Source organism: Tursiops truncatus, chromosome 14 (genome assembly GCF_011762595.2).
Source record: "Tursiops truncatus isolate mTurTru1 chromosome 14, mTurTru1.mat.Y, whole genome shotgun sequence".
Lineage (NCBI taxonomy): Eukaryota > Metazoa > Chordata > Mammalia > Artiodactyla > Delphinidae > Tursiops > Tursiops truncatus.
The window spans coordinates 82,594,410-82,612,251 of NC_047047.1; the positions used below are offsets into that span (position 1 = coordinate 82,594,410).

General features: G+C 42.6%; 1 protein-coding gene across 10 annotated transcripts in view; it reads left to right on the forward strand.

Moving 5' to 3' along the window:
* Positions 1-315: 315 nt before the first annotated feature.
* The window catches only part of KIDINS220 (kinase D interacting substrate 220), a 101,762-nt gene continuing 84,235 nt past the window's right edge, over positions 316-17,842 (forward strand). For 7 of the 10 annotated variants that reach the window (XM_033838047.2, XM_019943321.3, XM_073791603.1 and 4 more), the window contains exons 1-2: positions 7,562-7,714; positions 14,022-14,150. In XM_033838047.2, coding sequence (XP_033693938.1) covers positions 14,043-14,150 — 108 coding nt within the window. In that variant the 5' untranslated portion in view covers positions 7,562-7,714; positions 14,022-14,042. Of the gene's footprint in view, positions 428-6,799; positions 7,063-7,561; positions 7,715-14,021; positions 14,151-17,842 lie in introns of those variants that run through there. The other 3 variants (XM_033838048.2, XM_033838050.2, XM_033838049.2) reach the window with 3 other exon arrangements.

Here is a 17,842-nt window from a genome sequence, read left to right on the forward strand (position 1 = left end):
TGCTCCAGCCACCCTGCCCTTGCTGTACTTTGAACACGCCAAGCACATCGCCACCTCTGCGACTGTGTACCTACTGTCCCTTTTGCTTGCACGGTTCTTCCTCCAGGTGGTGCACTTGCACTGTTCTTCCTCCAGGTGGTGCACTTGAACTGCTGCTCCTCCAGACAGTGCCTGGCTTCTGCGCCTGCGCACCTTAACCATCTTCTGCATGTTCCCTTTCTCCATGGCGCCTACTTCTGTCTGCTGACTAGAGCTGACTTGTTGTCTGTCTTCCTCATTGGAATGTAAGGTCCATGAGGGGTGATGGTAGGGATTGTATCCTCACTGCTGCATCCCTGGCATCTAGAAGGGTGCTGAGTGAAGCTTATAGTGGCCCGTTCACTTATTCAAGACGCATCTGGCACATAACAGGGGTTCGTGAATTTGGGTGAGTAAAATGAATGAGTGAGTGAATGGAGCCTGATCGTACAATTGAAAGCCTCTACTGATATTCCTGGTTTATCCCTAAGTAGACATCCTGTAGCTTTTTCATTATTTTCTTGTGAGTAATCTCCTAGTAGGTCTCCAGGGGGTTCTGTTAGCTGGGGTTACCCAAGTTTTATACTGACTGCACATTGCTTCAGGCTTAGTTTTCAGATATCTTGATACACTGCTATTTGGCTGGTATTATCTACTTTTCTTTACACCCCGCCCATACTCTGGTTATATAACTGTATTCGTCATTATTTGACTATACCTCACTCACATTCCTGCTTAAAATGCTTCTACCTGCTGGAAGAACCAGCTCAAATCTTATCTTGACTGAGAAGTCTTCCTAGCTTCCTCCAAACTGTAGTTACTCTCTTCCCTTTCACAGCATACATCAAAATATCCAGAGAGAAGCATGAAGAGAAAACAAAGTTAGAAAACACAGAGAAGAGAGTCGGAGCTGTAGAAGATATGGTGAAAAGGTCTAGCCTGTGAGTGACTGGAGTCCCAGAAGGGGAGAAGAGAGAATGTTAGAGAAATGTCTGATGTTGATGAAAAGTGTCAGTTACTGTGAACTTTACGGATAAATAGTGGAACCTCAAAGGGCCAGGAAGGGTAATCCCGGAAAATATTACAATTTATTATAAAGTGATAGTAATTCAGACAGTGTTGTATTGGCTCAAGGATACCCAAATGCATCAATCAACCAAGCTGAGGTCAATTTAACTTAATAAAGAACCACTTGGTAGGCAATTTGGAAGTAGAGGAGAAAAGATTTAATACTTCATAAGAAACACATGGAAAAGCAGCTATCTTTAGGATAAATATTTTAATTGAAGTACAGTTAATTTACAATGTTGTATTAGTTTCAGGTATACAGCAAAGTGTTTCAGTTATACATATATACATGTGTGTGTATATATATAAATATATATATATATAAATATGTATTTATTATTTTTCAGATTCTTTTCCCTTATAGGTTATTACAAGGTACTGAGTATAGCCCTGTGCTATACAGTAGGTCTTTGTTGGTTATCTATTTTATATATAGTAGTGTGTATATGTTAATCCCAAACTCCTAATTTACCCCTCCCCCCAAATGTTGGTTTTAAAGAAAGCTATAGGTTATATGATTAGAATCATTAGTAACAGAGGAGTTGAATTTAATGCTATGTTAAGTGATGTGCTGTCCTAAATTTCTAATGTATCTTTAGCAAGCGAAAACTGCTTGATAATTTAAAATATGAAAAAATAACACTAAATTTCATGATTAAGGTAAGAGAGGTGTAATTTCAAAACATATACCAACTAGCAGATATGAATTACATAATTTTTATGGCACAATAAAATTAAACATTAATTCATAGTCTCATCCAACTGAAGGGGTGTAAAAACTCAACCAGTGGACCGAATGCAATGTTAACTATCCCTTTCTGTTCCAGCTCTTGTTCGCTTTTATGGGAGTCCGTGCTGATAAGTGAACTTTGGCTTCAGAGGCTAGGAGGGATTCAAGGTTCCAACTTAGCTAGAACGAGATGCTGACATCCTGGAAATGGAAAGAGTTCCACATTTTCAAGAAGGGAACAAAGCACTAGACCTCTTACTAACTTAAGGTTGCCCTAAAAATGCTTTTGATATAAAACTCAAAACGAGTACGGTTGGGTGTCAACCTTGAGTAGGATTTCCTGACCATGTAACGCCCATTCCCACCTCCTGGTCGATATAGTTCCCCTGACCCCTGCTTAGTCTCCTCGTTGCTTAGAGGGCTTTGCTCTCCTCCCACCAATCCCCAGACACCGCTCGCTCTTCTGAGCTACCATGTCCTTGGGGCTTAGCCTATGCCATCCAGAGCTGATAATACTTTCTGTTAGCATATTACCCATCTCCCTAATTGGATTGAACTCTCATAGCGGGGCCCCAAATCTTCAATCTCTGTTAGTGAGTAAGAATTTGGCAGTTTTTTTTAAATTAGTATTTTACTTTTATTTATTTGTTTATTTATTTATTTACTGGCCATGCCACGCGGCTTGCGGGATCTTAGTTCCCCCACCAGGGACTGAATGTGGGCCCACGGCAGTGAAAGAGCCGATTCCTAACCACTGGACCGCCAGGGAATTCCCAAGAATTTGATGATCGAAAAGAGCTTTTAGAGAGACTAAAACAGCCATGGCAAGGCGATGGGTTGGCAACACCAATGTGTGTCTGCCCTGCTGGTAGTTTCGTTTGACTTACGTTGAGCTTGCCAACCTCTAAAACCCAAAGTCGTTTTTATACTGATTCAGTTATAACTCTCTCTTTCCTCCAACTCTTTGTCTGACTCTTTTTCCACCACTCCCTGCCCGCCCCCCACTTGAAGGCAGGGTTATATATTTGCCCCTCTTCTGTTGCCTCTCAAATCTGTTCTTAACTCTGTCCGGGAGTGTGTTCCTTTTTTTTCTGACACCATCCCAGAGTTGAGGAAATGTCCTTCCACCTGTTTTTTATGTAGCAGGAACATGCTGATTAAATGAGTCAGGGAGGAGATTGGCAAAGCTATCAAGAGAAACGATAGCAGCAACCATCACTCTTCAAGGCAAAAAATGACATCTTAGGAACCTCCCTGTTACCCCTCCCCTTCTCACTAAGAAATGTTTAAAGTAATGACTTTCGTCCATAAAGTTTTTGTTTCAAATCTCTGTTTAAGATGTCAGGGAACTCTGAGTGGTAAATTAGGGGAGATCTCTCTTCTTCAAATATTTCTGTGTTTTCCAAATACTTTATAATGAACACATATTCCTTTTAGAGTCAGAGAAAAACATTTTTTAAAGCAAGATGGTATGTGAAACATCTTAAGATTTCCGTGGAAAATCTGATGTACAATGAAACTGAAACCATGTAAAAAGATTGGACTGCTGAAATCATCATCCCAATATGCTGATCTGTTGAAAAAGATGAAAGCGTGATTAAAATTACAGTTTTGGTGGGGAGAGTGGTGAGGAATGGAAAGATAACTCACATTTTTCCTCCTCCATATACATGACAAGTAAAAAAGACAGGCTCTCGAAGTGATCTGAGGGATTCTGCTGAAGCAAGAAACCCTTAGGATGCCTCTGCCAGAAAGATTTAGGCGAGCTGCATAAACCATAAAAAGACCAATGAAAGTGGAGAGAGTGATTCATTTGAAACAAAACTGAGGAGAAAGCATTTCAGTTCGATTTTACAGCAGTCGTATCATCACAAGATGAGAGTCTGAGTCCACAACTATGAAAGGAGTCAACAGCATTTGGCAGAAGTTGGAAAATATTTAATTTATTAAATGTAACCATAATGTAGATAAAGAAGAATGGGCTACAGTGGGATCAAAAAGCTACTTAAACAAGGTCCTACTGTATAGCACAGAGAATTATATTGAGTATCCTATGATAAACCATAATGGAAAACAATATAAAAAAAGAATGTATGTGTATGTATAACTGAATCACTTTGCTGTACAACAGAAATTAACACAACATTGTAAATCAACGATACTTAAAAAAAAAGCAACTTTATTTTTCCTCAGGGCAGCTCCTGTAAGTGCTCCGTCTCTTTCTTGTTTCCCAGACAAAATTTCTAATAGGTCTCATAATTTTTGTAATTTTTCTCATTACTCTTGGATCATTGAATATCACCTAGTCATGTTTGGTCATTAAACATTCTCATTTTAGTAATGAAATGCCTGGCCTGGACTATTAATAAAACCCCAAACGTAAAATTTCTCCCGTCCCCAGTTCAGACCTGCAATGGAGGGGGGACCCTAGTTGATAACCCTATTCCCTGCTCCAAGGCTTCTCCCCTTTCCTGCCATCCTTGAACCTGACCCTTCTCTCATCTTCCATTCAAACGTTTGCCAAAGGAAAGCCTGTTTCTAGTAGCTTCTTTCCAGGCTGTCATCTGGACTGCTTTTAAAATGTGCCTGAAAGGACAACTTGTACACCGAATATCTTCAGGATTTTTATCCGGGGAGAAGAAGTGGGGAGGGGATTCAGGTAGTGTGGGTGATGGTCTTAGTGTCTGGGACTCAATGTCCCACTTCTAGACGGGGATTTGCAAAGTCCTTGATTGAGAAGCCGCCAGCTGCGGTGCAGCGGTGCTTGGGGCCACCTAAGCTGGAGGACCACTGCTTCCTGTCCCCCCCCGCCCCCCCTGCTTTCTGTTATATTCCAGTTGTCCCCAGGAGAGGCGTTCTGGCCGTGCTGGTTCGCTGCTGCTCAGTGTGGCTCACACCTGGTGGGCATAAGCCGACCTAAAGCCTCCTGGACTTGCTGTGGAGAGGCTAGCTCACCGACCAGGCGTTGCTTCCTGGAGTTACAGAATTTACGGGGTGAAGCGGCTGGGGGTGGTCATGGTGAGGCGGGCTGGAACGGTGAGAACTGTCATGGGGGCAGCTCTCTTCTCAAAATGGTGTTCCGTAGGGGAAGCACTTAGGGACTCAAGACCCCTTCTCCCTGAGCCACCATTTCATAGCCGACACACCTCAGTGAGATCTTGCAGGGCCCAATCTCTGATATGTAATCCACATTTTCCCTTGTGTCCCCAAGCTCATCCAGAAAGCCCGTCAACATCCCAGGGGAAGAGCAAATCTCTCGGAGAGTAGCTCAGAAGGTCAAGAAACTCAGAGACAAGGTTTAACGTAGAGACAACTTTCTTGGAAGAAGAGTAATCCAGATTTTCCCCAGTACTAGGAATCCTGGGAACAAATTTAACCATTGTGGGATGAGAGTGCAGCTTTTTCACACATGGTAACCCAGAGGTGTCAGGAAGTGTAGGAAGTCTCATCTCATTTTTAATATTTTTGCCCAGGGATTCTTAACCACTTTTGTGTTCTAGTCCTTTTTGGCAGACAGGTAAGACCTACAACTGCCTTCTCAGAATGTGTTTAAATAGATAAAAATAAAATCAATATGATTACAAAAGACACCAATAATATTGAAATGCACTCATTAAAATATTTTAAAAACACCCCCCACCCCCAAAATAACAAGAACAAAAAAGAAAGCCTTTCAGATGCCTTGCTGATGATTCAGATGGTTCCTTATGACGAGAGCACTGGCTCCCACGCTGGGGCCATAGATCCCTGTGAAACCACAGATTCCAATTCCCATGTTGCTTTCACAACCAGTGGCTACTGAAAGGCCACCTGCTATACTGTGTAGGTCCTCAAAAACCTGCTTGACACTGAAAAGGGATACTCATATCTGCTATCACCGATTTGGACACAGTGGGACAAGAACCACGTCTGAGAATGATGTTTCGTTGGAATCAGCTGGGAAGATATTTTAAAAATCCCCAACAAGAGTCGAGTTTTGATTTTTAAAAAGATCTACAGATGATTTTGATGTGCCAACTTTGGGCACCATTGAAAAGCATCTGAAATGGATCACTCCGGCAACTCATGGAAAAAGCCAACAAGGGGCCAGCGTGCGGCTCCATCAGATGTTGGTGTGGCACGCGTGCACAACGAGAGGACACCCCAAAGCGTGTGACGAAGACGTAAACGGTGCTCTTTCTTCCTTAAAGGCTTTCCAAGGCCACACACTGCTCTAAACAGGGCGAGGGAAGCTGGTGTGGAGTAAGAATGGAGTGAACCTTATAGTTGGGGAAAGACATGGTTAAATGTGCTTTAACACATACTTTTGGAATACCTGCTGTGCCCCAGGACTGTGGAGTAAGAAGGTGAATACAGACGATGAACCCTGGTTGAGGTCATGCAGAAAGCTACACAAGAGGGGACTGCTTAGGCTGCCTCTTAAAAGACAAATAGAATTCATCTTTTGGACTCATCTGGACAAGAGGCAGGACAGAATATCCAGGGGAGAGGGAACAACACTTTGGAAACAAAATGGAGATGACAAAGAGCATATGGCCCAATGTTCCGGGAACTGAACTTGCCAGCCTAGGGTGGGGGCAGGATGGGAGGAGAGCGGTGGACAGTACAATGGCAAGAAGTCTGGCAGGGGCCAGCTCCAGAGGAGACTTGCCTGTTAAGTACTATTTGGGAATCTGTTCTATGGAAATGAAAGGCTGCTGAGGAGTTTAATCAAAGAAGTGACATGATCCCCAGTCTCCTGGGGAGACGGTTAGTGGGGCACCAGCAGAGGCAGGGAGGGTAGTTGGGGGCTTTTGATATGTAGTCCTGGTGGGGAGCTTCTGAAGCCTTTAAGCAGCTCAGGGGTGATGAAAGCGGCTGCAATCAGGCGGTGTGGGCTGATTGGATGACATTAGGCAGGGGCGGAGGAGGAGGTGCATGACTTCCCAATTCCTGCCTCGGTGGATGGGGGCAGGAGTCAGGTCCCCCGACAGTGTCAGAACAGGAGGATCACACCAGGTCGGGGGTGGGGTGGGGTGACGAGTCCAGCTTTGAGCTGAATTCTGGAAACATTAACCAATTTGAAGGGAGGTGAAATCTGAGAGGAGCAGCTAGAGAAATGGGAGGAAAACGAGGAGAATCAGAGTCACAGAAGCCGAGGGAGGGGAACATTTCCAGGAGGGAGTCGCGAGGGAAACTGTGAGTGGAAAAGTGGTCAATCACATTTGGCCGCCAGCAGGTCAGAGGTTCCTTCTGCAGAGATCCGGGTAAGGACGGTCTGCCGGGCTGCAGAGGGGGGAATGAGGAAGCGGGGGAGGCGGTGGGCTCTCTGGGCCGGGAGATTAGATCCCACAGGTGTTCTGGGTTCAGGAGGACGGGATTTCAGCTAGCCTCCCTTCGCAATATGTTTGCAGAGTCGTTTGAAGTTATAATTGCGGTTTATTTCTCTGCATAAGCTTTGATGATAATGGTGAACTGGGATAAGAAACTCGCCATAATATGAAGAGTGACACTGAAGATGAAGAAAATATTGCCTGGGGCGCTTGCCAAAATACGCCAAAATTTGGAGGCCAGAGAGAATGTGCCGAGGGAGGCAGGGCTGGGTGACTCGCTTCCCTCGCCCCAGCCCGCCTACCCCGCTTCGCTCCAGCCGGCGCCGGCAGCCCCACCCAGCCCCGCCTCCTTCGGGCTCCGCAGACAGACACGGGGCGTGGCCACCCTCAGCCCCGCCCCTCAGCCAGGGTCACGTGATCTGTCAGTTTGCGGAGACTGGGGGGAAAAAATGGCTGCCGGCTACGGTGAGGGCGACACGCTGAAAGCCGCGGTCTCTCGCTTTCTAGTCTTCTGACAGCGCCTGCGGCAAAGCGGGCCCTTTCCGCCGGAGCTGTGGAAGCCGTCCTGGGGCCAGGTTCTGAGACGGTCAGTGTGGTGGTCGGCAGGGAGGGGCCGTGGTGGGGTGTGTAGGGGGCCGAGGCAGAGCGAGGACGGAGCGGAGGAAGGGTGAGGCCGGGTGTGGGGAAGGGGCCGTGGCCGGGTGAGGGGGCCGCGAGGCCGAGTGCGTGTGCGGGGTCGAGGGAGGGGAGGGAGGGGGCGGTGCGGGGCCGCGGTGTGGGGCGGCCGGTGTCCGGCTTTCGGGGCGGGTCCGCGCTTGCTGGGGCGCCGGGAAGGTCTTGGACTTGCTGTCGCAGGTGGTCAGCCTTTTGGGGGGGGGTGAGATGGGGGATGCTAGTGAAACAAGTGTCTTTTGGTTATTTTTTCGGAGCAGCCGCAGGCACACCCACCACCTCGAGAACCCCCTTAGCTGGTACCGCTAGGGCAGGCGTTCGAGGTTTCTTTCCTTGGGCTTACACGGAGGAGGTGGTTGGTTTTTCTCCCTTTGCTTTCATATTGGGCTCCATTACTCCATTGTCCTGTGCAGGCCGTTATATCAGCAAAATGTCAGCAAGCCATCGATTACGACGCTTCCTTGATTTATTTATAGGGAAGCGATTTGTCAGCCAGTAACGTTGGATTATTTTTCTTTAAAATTGTTTTGACACATAGTAAGGTTTAAACCAATGAAGAATATTTTATTAATAACTATTTATGGAGCTATCTTTGCTAGCCGCTAGGGGGCAGTGGTTAAAAATGTAGCTTTCTTAGCCTTACCCTCAGAATTCCCATTCAGCCGGCCTGGGGTGTGGCTCAGGAATCACCCCTTCAGATAGGTGACTGTGATACGTTCTGTCACTGTCTCCACTTTGACAGCACTGAAGATCAGCCATCTAAAGTTTTTTAAAGCACCCTAGGAGACCTGGTGCAGAGCCGAGGGTGAGAAATGCAGCAGCAAGGTTGTGTTCTTTGTTCTCTAGCTTTGCTAGCGTGGAAACTTTCATCAGAATCATTTCGGGGTGCTTGTTAAAATGTCAGTTTCTGCGCCCCAGGTCTACTGAATAGGATTCTCTGGGGGAGAAGCCCAAGGAATTTGTGTATTGACAAGCTTCCTGAGTAACTTTGATGCACACAAGTATGAGGGTCTTTGTTTTACACTCTGTGTGAGTGATTTGCAGATCTGTTCTTCCCCAAACTGGGTGGATTCTCCAACCCAGGTTTTTTCGAGTACCTCACATTCAGCATGCAGGAGTGGTGGGGAAGGAGGGGATACTAACCAAACAGAGGAAAGTCCTGACCTTCTCCGGACTCCACTTTTTTTTTGTTAGTGGCACCATCATCCTCTCATCACCTATGCTTGGTATCTAGTCATCTTTGCCAGTTCTTTCATGTCTGGTCACATATTTTTTAAAATTTCTACATTCAGAATCTCTCTTCTGGATATTTTGGTAGGTCAAAGGGTCCAATATGGGGGATTTTATACTGTTCAAGTTCATCTCTCTCATTTCTTCTGCATCCCTACCGCCTGTCCCCTCTCCTGTGGGTTGTCTGACTGGTATCCAGGGGTCCGATTCTGGGCCGCATTCACTGCTGGGGGAAGTTTTCCTAGGATCATGTGAGTGTGCCATCCCCCTCTTCCTGCTTTTGCTCAGTTTCTCTGCCACTGTGTTAGTCAGGGCTATTTAGAAGGCGAGGGACAGAGATTTACTCTTTTACCTCAGGGAAAAGGAGATTTGCAGGACTGACTGAGAATCGGAAAGAAATCGGGATCTAAGGCAGCTCCACCTTCTGTAGATCTCTCAGGGGCCACATTTGTTTTCTCAGTTATGAGGAGTGTTCTCTGTTCACATCGTTGGATCCTCTCTCTGCTGACTGGCTGCCTCAAAACTGTATCATTTTGTTCATGGTCTGCAATGACTGGGTCTCTGGTTTCTAATTTCCAGTTCTAGAGAGAGGAATCTGACTGGCCCAGCTTATCTTTTTGAGCAGTCACGTGTCCTCATGTGCTCATCACTGGTTGTGCCTGATGGCAGAGAACATGGCTGTTGAGGGTAGTGGGAGCTATGGGCAGGCCTACAGAAGAGGCATGTTTAGTGTACCTATACAGTTACTCAGTTTGGCAGTTATCTTTGATGTTTCTACTTGCTCTGGACCTGTAATAGGTTCTGGGGACATAAGAACAAAAGAGAGACGGCCCTTATCTCGCAGAGATTACAGATCTAACCACCCTCACTTTCCAGTCGTAGCTCTAACTTTTTACTTACGTTCCCTATCCACGCTGTTCATTGTTTCCTGGACATAACACTGCATAGTCACTCAGCACTCTCTGTGTTCATTCTGTCCCTTCTGCCTGGTATGCCCTTCTTTCATTTCCTACCAGTGGACCCATTCTTCAGGGATCAACACAAAGTGATACTTCCATGATATTCCAGTAAGAGTAGGAACCTCTCTTGGGAGCTCTCGTAGGACCTTGGGTTTCTGCAGCACTGTTCTACCTTAAATCATGACTTGGATTTATCTGGATAGTACACATTTGCTTTTTGAATTATGTTGGGCAAATTACTTGTGTATGAAACCTGTTTTCTCATCTGTAAAATGAGAGATGATACTTAAGATTATTGGAAAATCAAATAGATCATAGATATAAAAGCATCTCATAAACTGTAAGGTGACGTGTAAATGCTCTTTTCGTGATGAAGTTCTTTTATGTCTCCTAGTGAACGGTAAGCTTGTTGAAGGCTTGATAGGAATCCACTAAAGGCTGTCATGGGCCTTGCACATGATGGTGCCCCGGAAATATTTGCAGAACAGATGAGGCCTTGCCCCCTGGGCTGCCTTCGTTCACCTGATGCCTGTTGAGCCTGTCCTTTGTTCCTGGAAACGTGTCAGGCATGGGGGAAACAGTGGTGACCAAACCAGGCATGCTTCCTGCCTGGGAGCACAGTCACTGCAACGAAGTGCAGTGTATCTTTAAGGAAGACTGAGAAAGAAGGAGGGAGAGAGGAGGCCCTAAGCTGGTCTGGGAGGGGAGTGGGCGGTCAGGGAAACCTCACTGGGGGAAGTGACTTTTAAATTGAGACCTCTAGGCTGTCTGTTGGTGGGTTGGGCACACGTGTCTGTCGGGATGTCGGGATGATGGAGAGGAGAGCCTGGTCCTGTGAGGGGGAGGGGGAGGGGAGGATGGCTTGAAGCTGACAGGGAATTTCTGAGAATGACAAGAGCCAAGGATGGGTTGTGGGGGGTGAGGGTATTTGTTTTTAGGTGAGAATGGAACCTGTTGAAAGGATTTGTTTAAGAGGGGAAGCACGGCTAATCAAAAGTGAAGCCTCTGAGGGAGAGATTGGGAGACCTGGCCATCGAAGAACATAATCTGATTTACTGGGCACACTTGAGATCAAATTCTTGATTTGTTAGAAGCCTGGCTCATGGGAATCATTTTATAACTGTCAGTGTGGTAGACTGTTTTCTCCTGTTAAATTAATAAATGTGATGTGACGATCAAATTCAATTCAGGAAACATTTAACAATTCTTTAATATGCACAAGAAACTGTTTTAGGCGCTTCTGAATTTGTGAAGGTAAGACTTGTGAAGTTCCTCCCATTAAGAAAGCAGCCGTGTAGCACAGGGAGATCTGCTAGGTGGTTTGTGACCACCTAGAGGGGTGTGATAGGGAGGGTGGGAGGGAGGGAGATGGAAGAGGGAAGAGATATGGGAACATATGTATATGTATAACTGATTCACTTTGTTATGAAGCAGAAACTAACACACCACTGTAAAGCAATTATACTCCAATAAAGATGTTAAAAAAAAAAAAAAGAAACTTAACAGTAAAGAAGGGATGGGTGGATGAATGCAGAGATTACCAGAATTCCAGGCGTGTAATGCTGAACGATCAGCAAAGCCTGCTGTAATATTTCCCCCTAAGTACACAAAGTAGAGGATCATGATGAACCCTCATGTGCCCATCACCCAGCTTCAGCCAACCAATTTTATTTCAGCCATTTCTCTCTTCCCCCAGTCACCTCTTTTATCCTCCAGTACTTTAAAGAGCCCTAAGTCTCCATAGGGCAGAAACAGTGTATTATTCAACTTGTCAGTGGTAACCTGAAGCATTGTAAATTACAGACTTCCAACAGACTACTGTTAGATCGAACTGTTATTCAGTTATGGCTGTGTAGAATTGCATTTTCTCAAAACTCTATGACAAAGGTAGATCACCTTTCCTTAATAGATTCGTTTAAAGAATATCTTTCAGGTGGCTTAAGGCAAGGCAGCTTCAATTTTTTTTTTTTTTTACTATTACCATTTTCTGCTTAATCTTAGTCTGAAAGGATCTAAGTCTGAAGTCTTTTAATATTAGTCACAATCTATGAGTGATAACTTTTAAAGTTTTATGTATCTCAAGGTGATACACATACCATCCACATAACAGATTGGGGGAGAGAGGTAACAAGATTTGAAGATCTTAAGATTTTCAATTTTTTTTTCTTTTTAACAACTGAGGTCAATGTCTATAACTACTTTTCTTTACTGTGCTCATTCCAGTCTTGTGTGATATTATAGTGAGGAAAAATATTTGATCTAAATAAGGGCTTTGTCAGACATTTGCATGTGTGTTTAAAATTTTTAAAGTAATTGCAAACTTACAGAAGACTTGTAAGAGTAGTACAAAGAACTCTGTTTTACACCTTAACCAGATTCACCAGGTGTAACATTAAAATTTAGGGTGCACATAGCCTCTGTAATTATAAAATATTCCTGTTAATTCCATAATCATTTAATGGCGATGTACCAAGCCTTTCCTTAGTTGCTGAGGATGAAAAGGTAAGACATGATCTTGTTTTCAAGGATTTCAAAGTAAATTAATAATTGTGATATGTTGTTATAAGTGTAATACTGCAGATATGCATGACATATAGGTGTACTGGGTGAAACTGACCAGGGCGGGGAAGGACAGAGTGAGGGGAAGGAAGGGGGAGGAGGTCCCAGAGGAGGATCCCCCTGAGGTGGAATTTGAAGGAATGTTTCCATTTGTTAGAAAGTTAAAGATGGGTGAAGAATTCCAGGTGGGTGCATCGGTGTAGGCATGCTCATTCATTCTTAGATATTGGTGTCTGCTGTGTGCCAGGCACTGTTCTACATGCTGGGGATTCAGCATCAAACAAAACAGGAATAGTCTCTACTCCCGTTGGGCTGCATTTTGGAGGTGGGGTGGACGATGAGGAGGCAGACGAAAAACCCAGAAAGCAAAACACAAAGGTTTCTTGAGTGATGCTAAGTGCTGCATGGAAAAGCAAGGCGGGGCGATGTAATGAGGAACGATAGTGGGGGTGATGGCTGTCTCGTACACAGTGGTCAGGGATGCTCTGATCAGGTGACTTTGGAACAGAAACCCTGGGTAGCCTGAGCAAAATGAAGGCGAAAGAGAGTGGTAGATAAGCTCAGGGACATGGAGAGGGGCTGGAATAGGTCAGGCAGGGCCTTTTGGGCTATGATAAGGAATTAGGGTTTTTATTTCGAGTGAGGGAACAACTGTTGGGGGGTTTTGAGCACAGGATGGCCAAGATGCAGCTCAGTGATTTAGGAGTGATGTTCCAAATGCAGGGAGCAAATTGAGCAAAGGCAGGTGTGTGGAGCGTGTTAAAGATACAGATACAGGGGCTGCACCAGGACCTACTTGTCAGAATCTCTGAGGGAAGGGCCCAGGCATCTGTGTTTTACAAGCTCTAGGTGGTTCTGATGTATATTATGATTTAAGAAGCTCTGGTCCAACTTACATTTTCAAAAGATCACCTGGTTGCCTTGTGGAGGATAGACGGTGGGAAAGGCAACATGGAGGAGGGGAGAGCAGTTGGGATCTAGGTGAGAGGTCACGGTGGCTGGACCAGGGTGGTTGTGATGGAGGTGGTGAGTAGTGACCAGATGTGAAATACATTTTATAGGTAGAACCAAAGGATTTGCTAATAGATTGAATGTAGAGTGTAAAGGGACGAGATAAGTCATGGATAATTCCAAGGTTTTGACCTTGGAAGAATGGAGCTGGAGTGGCCATTTACTGAGATGGAGAACATAGCAGGAGAGGCCGTGGAGCGCTTGCTTTTATTTGTGGGTGGTGGGTGGTGGTGAGGAGGAGGGTTTGGGGGATGGGTCTGGAGTTTGGGGTTTGGATGAGTTAAGAGAGAGATGAGTGTGAGTCTTGGGAGGAGAGGGGTGGACATTTTGAGAGCTGAGCTATGGGGCCTTGTTTTTACTCCTGCCAATGGAGGTGTAATTGTACAAGTTTAAGGTTAAGAAAGTAATATAGTTAGTAGTAACTTTGTTTTCCTAATCCCAAATTATGATCTGATTTAACAGGTATTGTAGCTTTCTGTGAAAATGTCAGTTCTCATATCACAGAGCGTAATAAATTATGTAGAAGAAGAAAACATTCCTGCTTTGAAAGCTCTTCTTGAAAAATGCAAGGATGTAGATGAGAGAAATGAGGTAAGACCAAGTTTCTAAAATTAAATTCTTCTTACCAATATTTGTTGACTACCCACTATGTATGAGGCACTGTGCTAAGGATAAAGGTAAGTAAGAAATTTGTAGTTCTCACCCTCAGTAATGATATAATTTCTTATAGTTAAAAGTTCTTTGAATTCTGTATTGTTGGAATACATTTGAACTTATATAAATGATTGAATATTGAATTTATGCTTTATGACTGAGACTTATGTTTGGCTTTTTTCCAGATAGAACAGTCACCCTTCAAGAAGTTTAATTACTGAAATCAAAAGTGTTTCTAGGAAACTTTAGAAGAGCTTCTAGACCCAATCTTCTTATAAGTAGATTAACCAAAAAAAAAAAAAAAAGATTAACCAGACAAAATTAGGACTTTCTGAAATATTTTCTTTTCTGGAGCCTCCACCCTCTTCCCGAGTTGTTCATTCCACACGCCTTGGGATTTTAAAGACTTAAATCTTTAACAGATAGTTAAATAGGTCGTGTGTTCTGTTTAATAAGACAGGGAAGTATATATTCATCATTTTCATTAACTCGTATTAGATATTTCTTTTCAACAATACAAGCAGATAAAATGTTGATTATTTTATTGTGAACAGCCAAGCTGCAACATTTTAGGGACTAATAAACTTATTGTATGAATTTTTTAAGTGGCAAATATGTATGTTTTATAAAACTTACGAAAAATAATCCTTTTTCTTAGGACTGTATTTCAATACAGTGTAATTTTTTTTTTCTGACCAGTGAATAAGATGAACATGGACTGATTTTAGTTTTACACAAATGTATATGTATGTATATGTGTATACGTGTGCACATACATGTATCTGTGTGTGTAGACATGCAGAGTTTTATGAGTTTTTTTTACAGTGGGGAAAAAACATAAAATTTACCATCTTAACCATTCTTAAGTGTACAGTTCAGTGGTGTTCAGTAGTGTTAAGTAATTCACATGTGAAATACTTCCAGAACTTTTTCAAATCTGAAACTCCATATCTATTATACAACTCCCTATTCCCCCGACCCCAGGCCCTGGTAACCACCATTATACTTTCTGTCTTTATGAATTTGACTACTCTAGGTACTTCATAGAAGTGGAACTGTACAGTGTTTGTCTTTTTGTGACTGGCTTATTTCGTTTAGTGTAATATCCTCGAGGTTCATCCATGTCGTAGCATGTGACAAGATTTCCTTCCTTATTCAAGCTGAATAATATTCCATTATATGTATGTACCACGGTGTGTTTATCCACTTATCCATTGATAGACAGTTGGGTTGTTTCCTCCTCTTTGCTGTTGTGGATCCTGCTGCTATGAACATGGGTATGCAAATATTATAAATGTTTTGAAAGCTGCTGAATCAACAGTTATTTCTTTATTATTATTATTGTTTTTGACATGGGGTACCTAATTTTATTAAATGTTAGCTCTCGTTAAAGAAATTGTGATATAAAATTTTTGTTATTGCAATACATTGATGATAGCTGTTGTTTTCATTGACTATTTATGCAGATATGGTAATAGTTCTATATATTTAGCTCATTTAATTTGCATAGAAACTCCATAAAAAATTATACTCTTATTTATCTTGACTTACAGATAAATGACTTAATCCTTCAGTTTCCTATCCAAGATATTACCTGGTGAAATCCAGATTGAACCCATTCTGTTTGACTTCAAACAACCTATGATCTGTTCATGCTCTTTTGTCTTTGAGTCTTAAGCATAAGTTCATCTAATGATAGTGTCTATATCTTCAATGTTTCTATGTTGAACAAACTATATTTTGGTTAGTTGACATCATTATTCCCTTCTATGGTTTTGAATAGTCAATAATTGTTATGCATAAATGAGATAAAATTAATAATTGGAGATTGTTCATTGTTATAAAAGAACTGCTTATGGAAGTAGTCATTTTATTAGCATATATTAGCATATTTGGAATAATAAAATGATAGTTTAAAAAGATTAAGTTTTATTTCATAGACAGTTTCTTTGGGAATATTGAGAAAATAGCTTCACTTGGAAGGAGAAAAATAGCACATAATAAGCATAAACTTAAATTAATCTTACAAAGAATGAAGTGTATTTGGTTTAGAGCTTAACTTGTCATCATGCATGCAGTAGCATTTAGTGGTTATTAGTGATATTTACATCTAGTTTAGTATTCAATAAATTAAAATTGGATTTTTAAAATAATACTTTGAAGCAACCTGGGATTTTTACATTATGGCTTAATGTGAAGGTTGTGGAGAAAGTAGCTTTCTCAAGGCCTTTTTTAGCATTTTGCTTCTACAGCTTCTGATTAAATTTAATTTTTATAGAATTCTAAAAAGTTGCTTAGACCTTCTTCCCTCTTTCTTGCCTTTAAAAAGTGAAGTACTTAATTACCTCATGTTAATATGTTTGGTTATCAGTTTTCAAAAAGTTTCTTAAATGTTACATCAATAAAATAAGATAATGTGGGGAAAATTGCCTGATGCTGTGCTTAGCATATGATGGGCTGCAATTAATAAATGCTAATTTCCTTCCTTTTTTTCTTTCTACTTTATTTGTAAACTAGATAAATCTCTTGGCCTCTGAATGTTCTCAATGATGGCAAGTCTTTGTAGATCAGTGAAGGGCTTTAATTTAATTTAACTTTATTTTTGAAAAGAGCACTCTCAGCTCTCCTTGATACAAGGATATAGTGTTGAGGTTGAACATTATTCCCTGTCTGAGAAAATGAAACAGGGCTCTAAATTCAGGAGGTGAATTTTGTTACGTGCTTACAAATGTAGACCCTGAAGGAAGCTTCAAAGGAGAATTAAAAAATGTTCTAGTTTCACTACAATTATTGGAAGACGTATTGATCCTCCAAAGGTGACTGCTTTAAAGGGCAATGGTTATCTAGGCCCAGTACACCTGAATAAATAGAAGTGGGACTACCTAGGAATTGGGAAGAGCAAAAAGATGCTGAATAGGAGATGTTTTTGCATTGTAGCTTCTGGGAAGCTGAGATAAAATATCATAGCTGTTGTGCTGTATGTTAGTTGGCGCGCAGTGTTCTGTTTTGGTGTTTTGGTTTCAGGTCATTATCAATAGAGTATTATATGAGTTATGTGATCCTGTACTTTTTGGAAAGAAATGGGTTTGGGATTTGCTGGGATGTGTATGTGGGGTTAGGTAGGGGAGGGCCCTTTAGTGATTCATATTGAAGTGAAAGAGTAAAGTCGTCATGACTGTTTCTAAGTCACTCTGTCTCCACAACTGTAGTTACTAGATTGGCTAAGCAAGAACTAGTAGAATAAATATGTTTTGTGATAAGGCACAACTTATAAGGTAAATATCCTTCTACCTTAAGGGATTTAATAAAACTTAATGGCAGCCTTTCCTGAAAATCACTTATCTATTTGGATAATGTAGCTACAAAAGGTTAAAGATTGCTTTGGACTGCATGTAACAGCTCCCAAAATAGTGGCTTAATCAAATTAAGATCTTATTTTTCTCATGTAATGACAAGCTGGAGGAGACATTCCAAGGCTGATATGATGGCGTCAGGATACCTTCCCAGGCTCCTCCTGCCCTTCTGGCCACTCCTCTCTGTGTGCTTGTTACTTCACATCAGCTGTCTTGATACAACTGCAGCATTGTGTCCACATATCAGACAAGAAGGAAAAGGGAACGGGCCAGCCG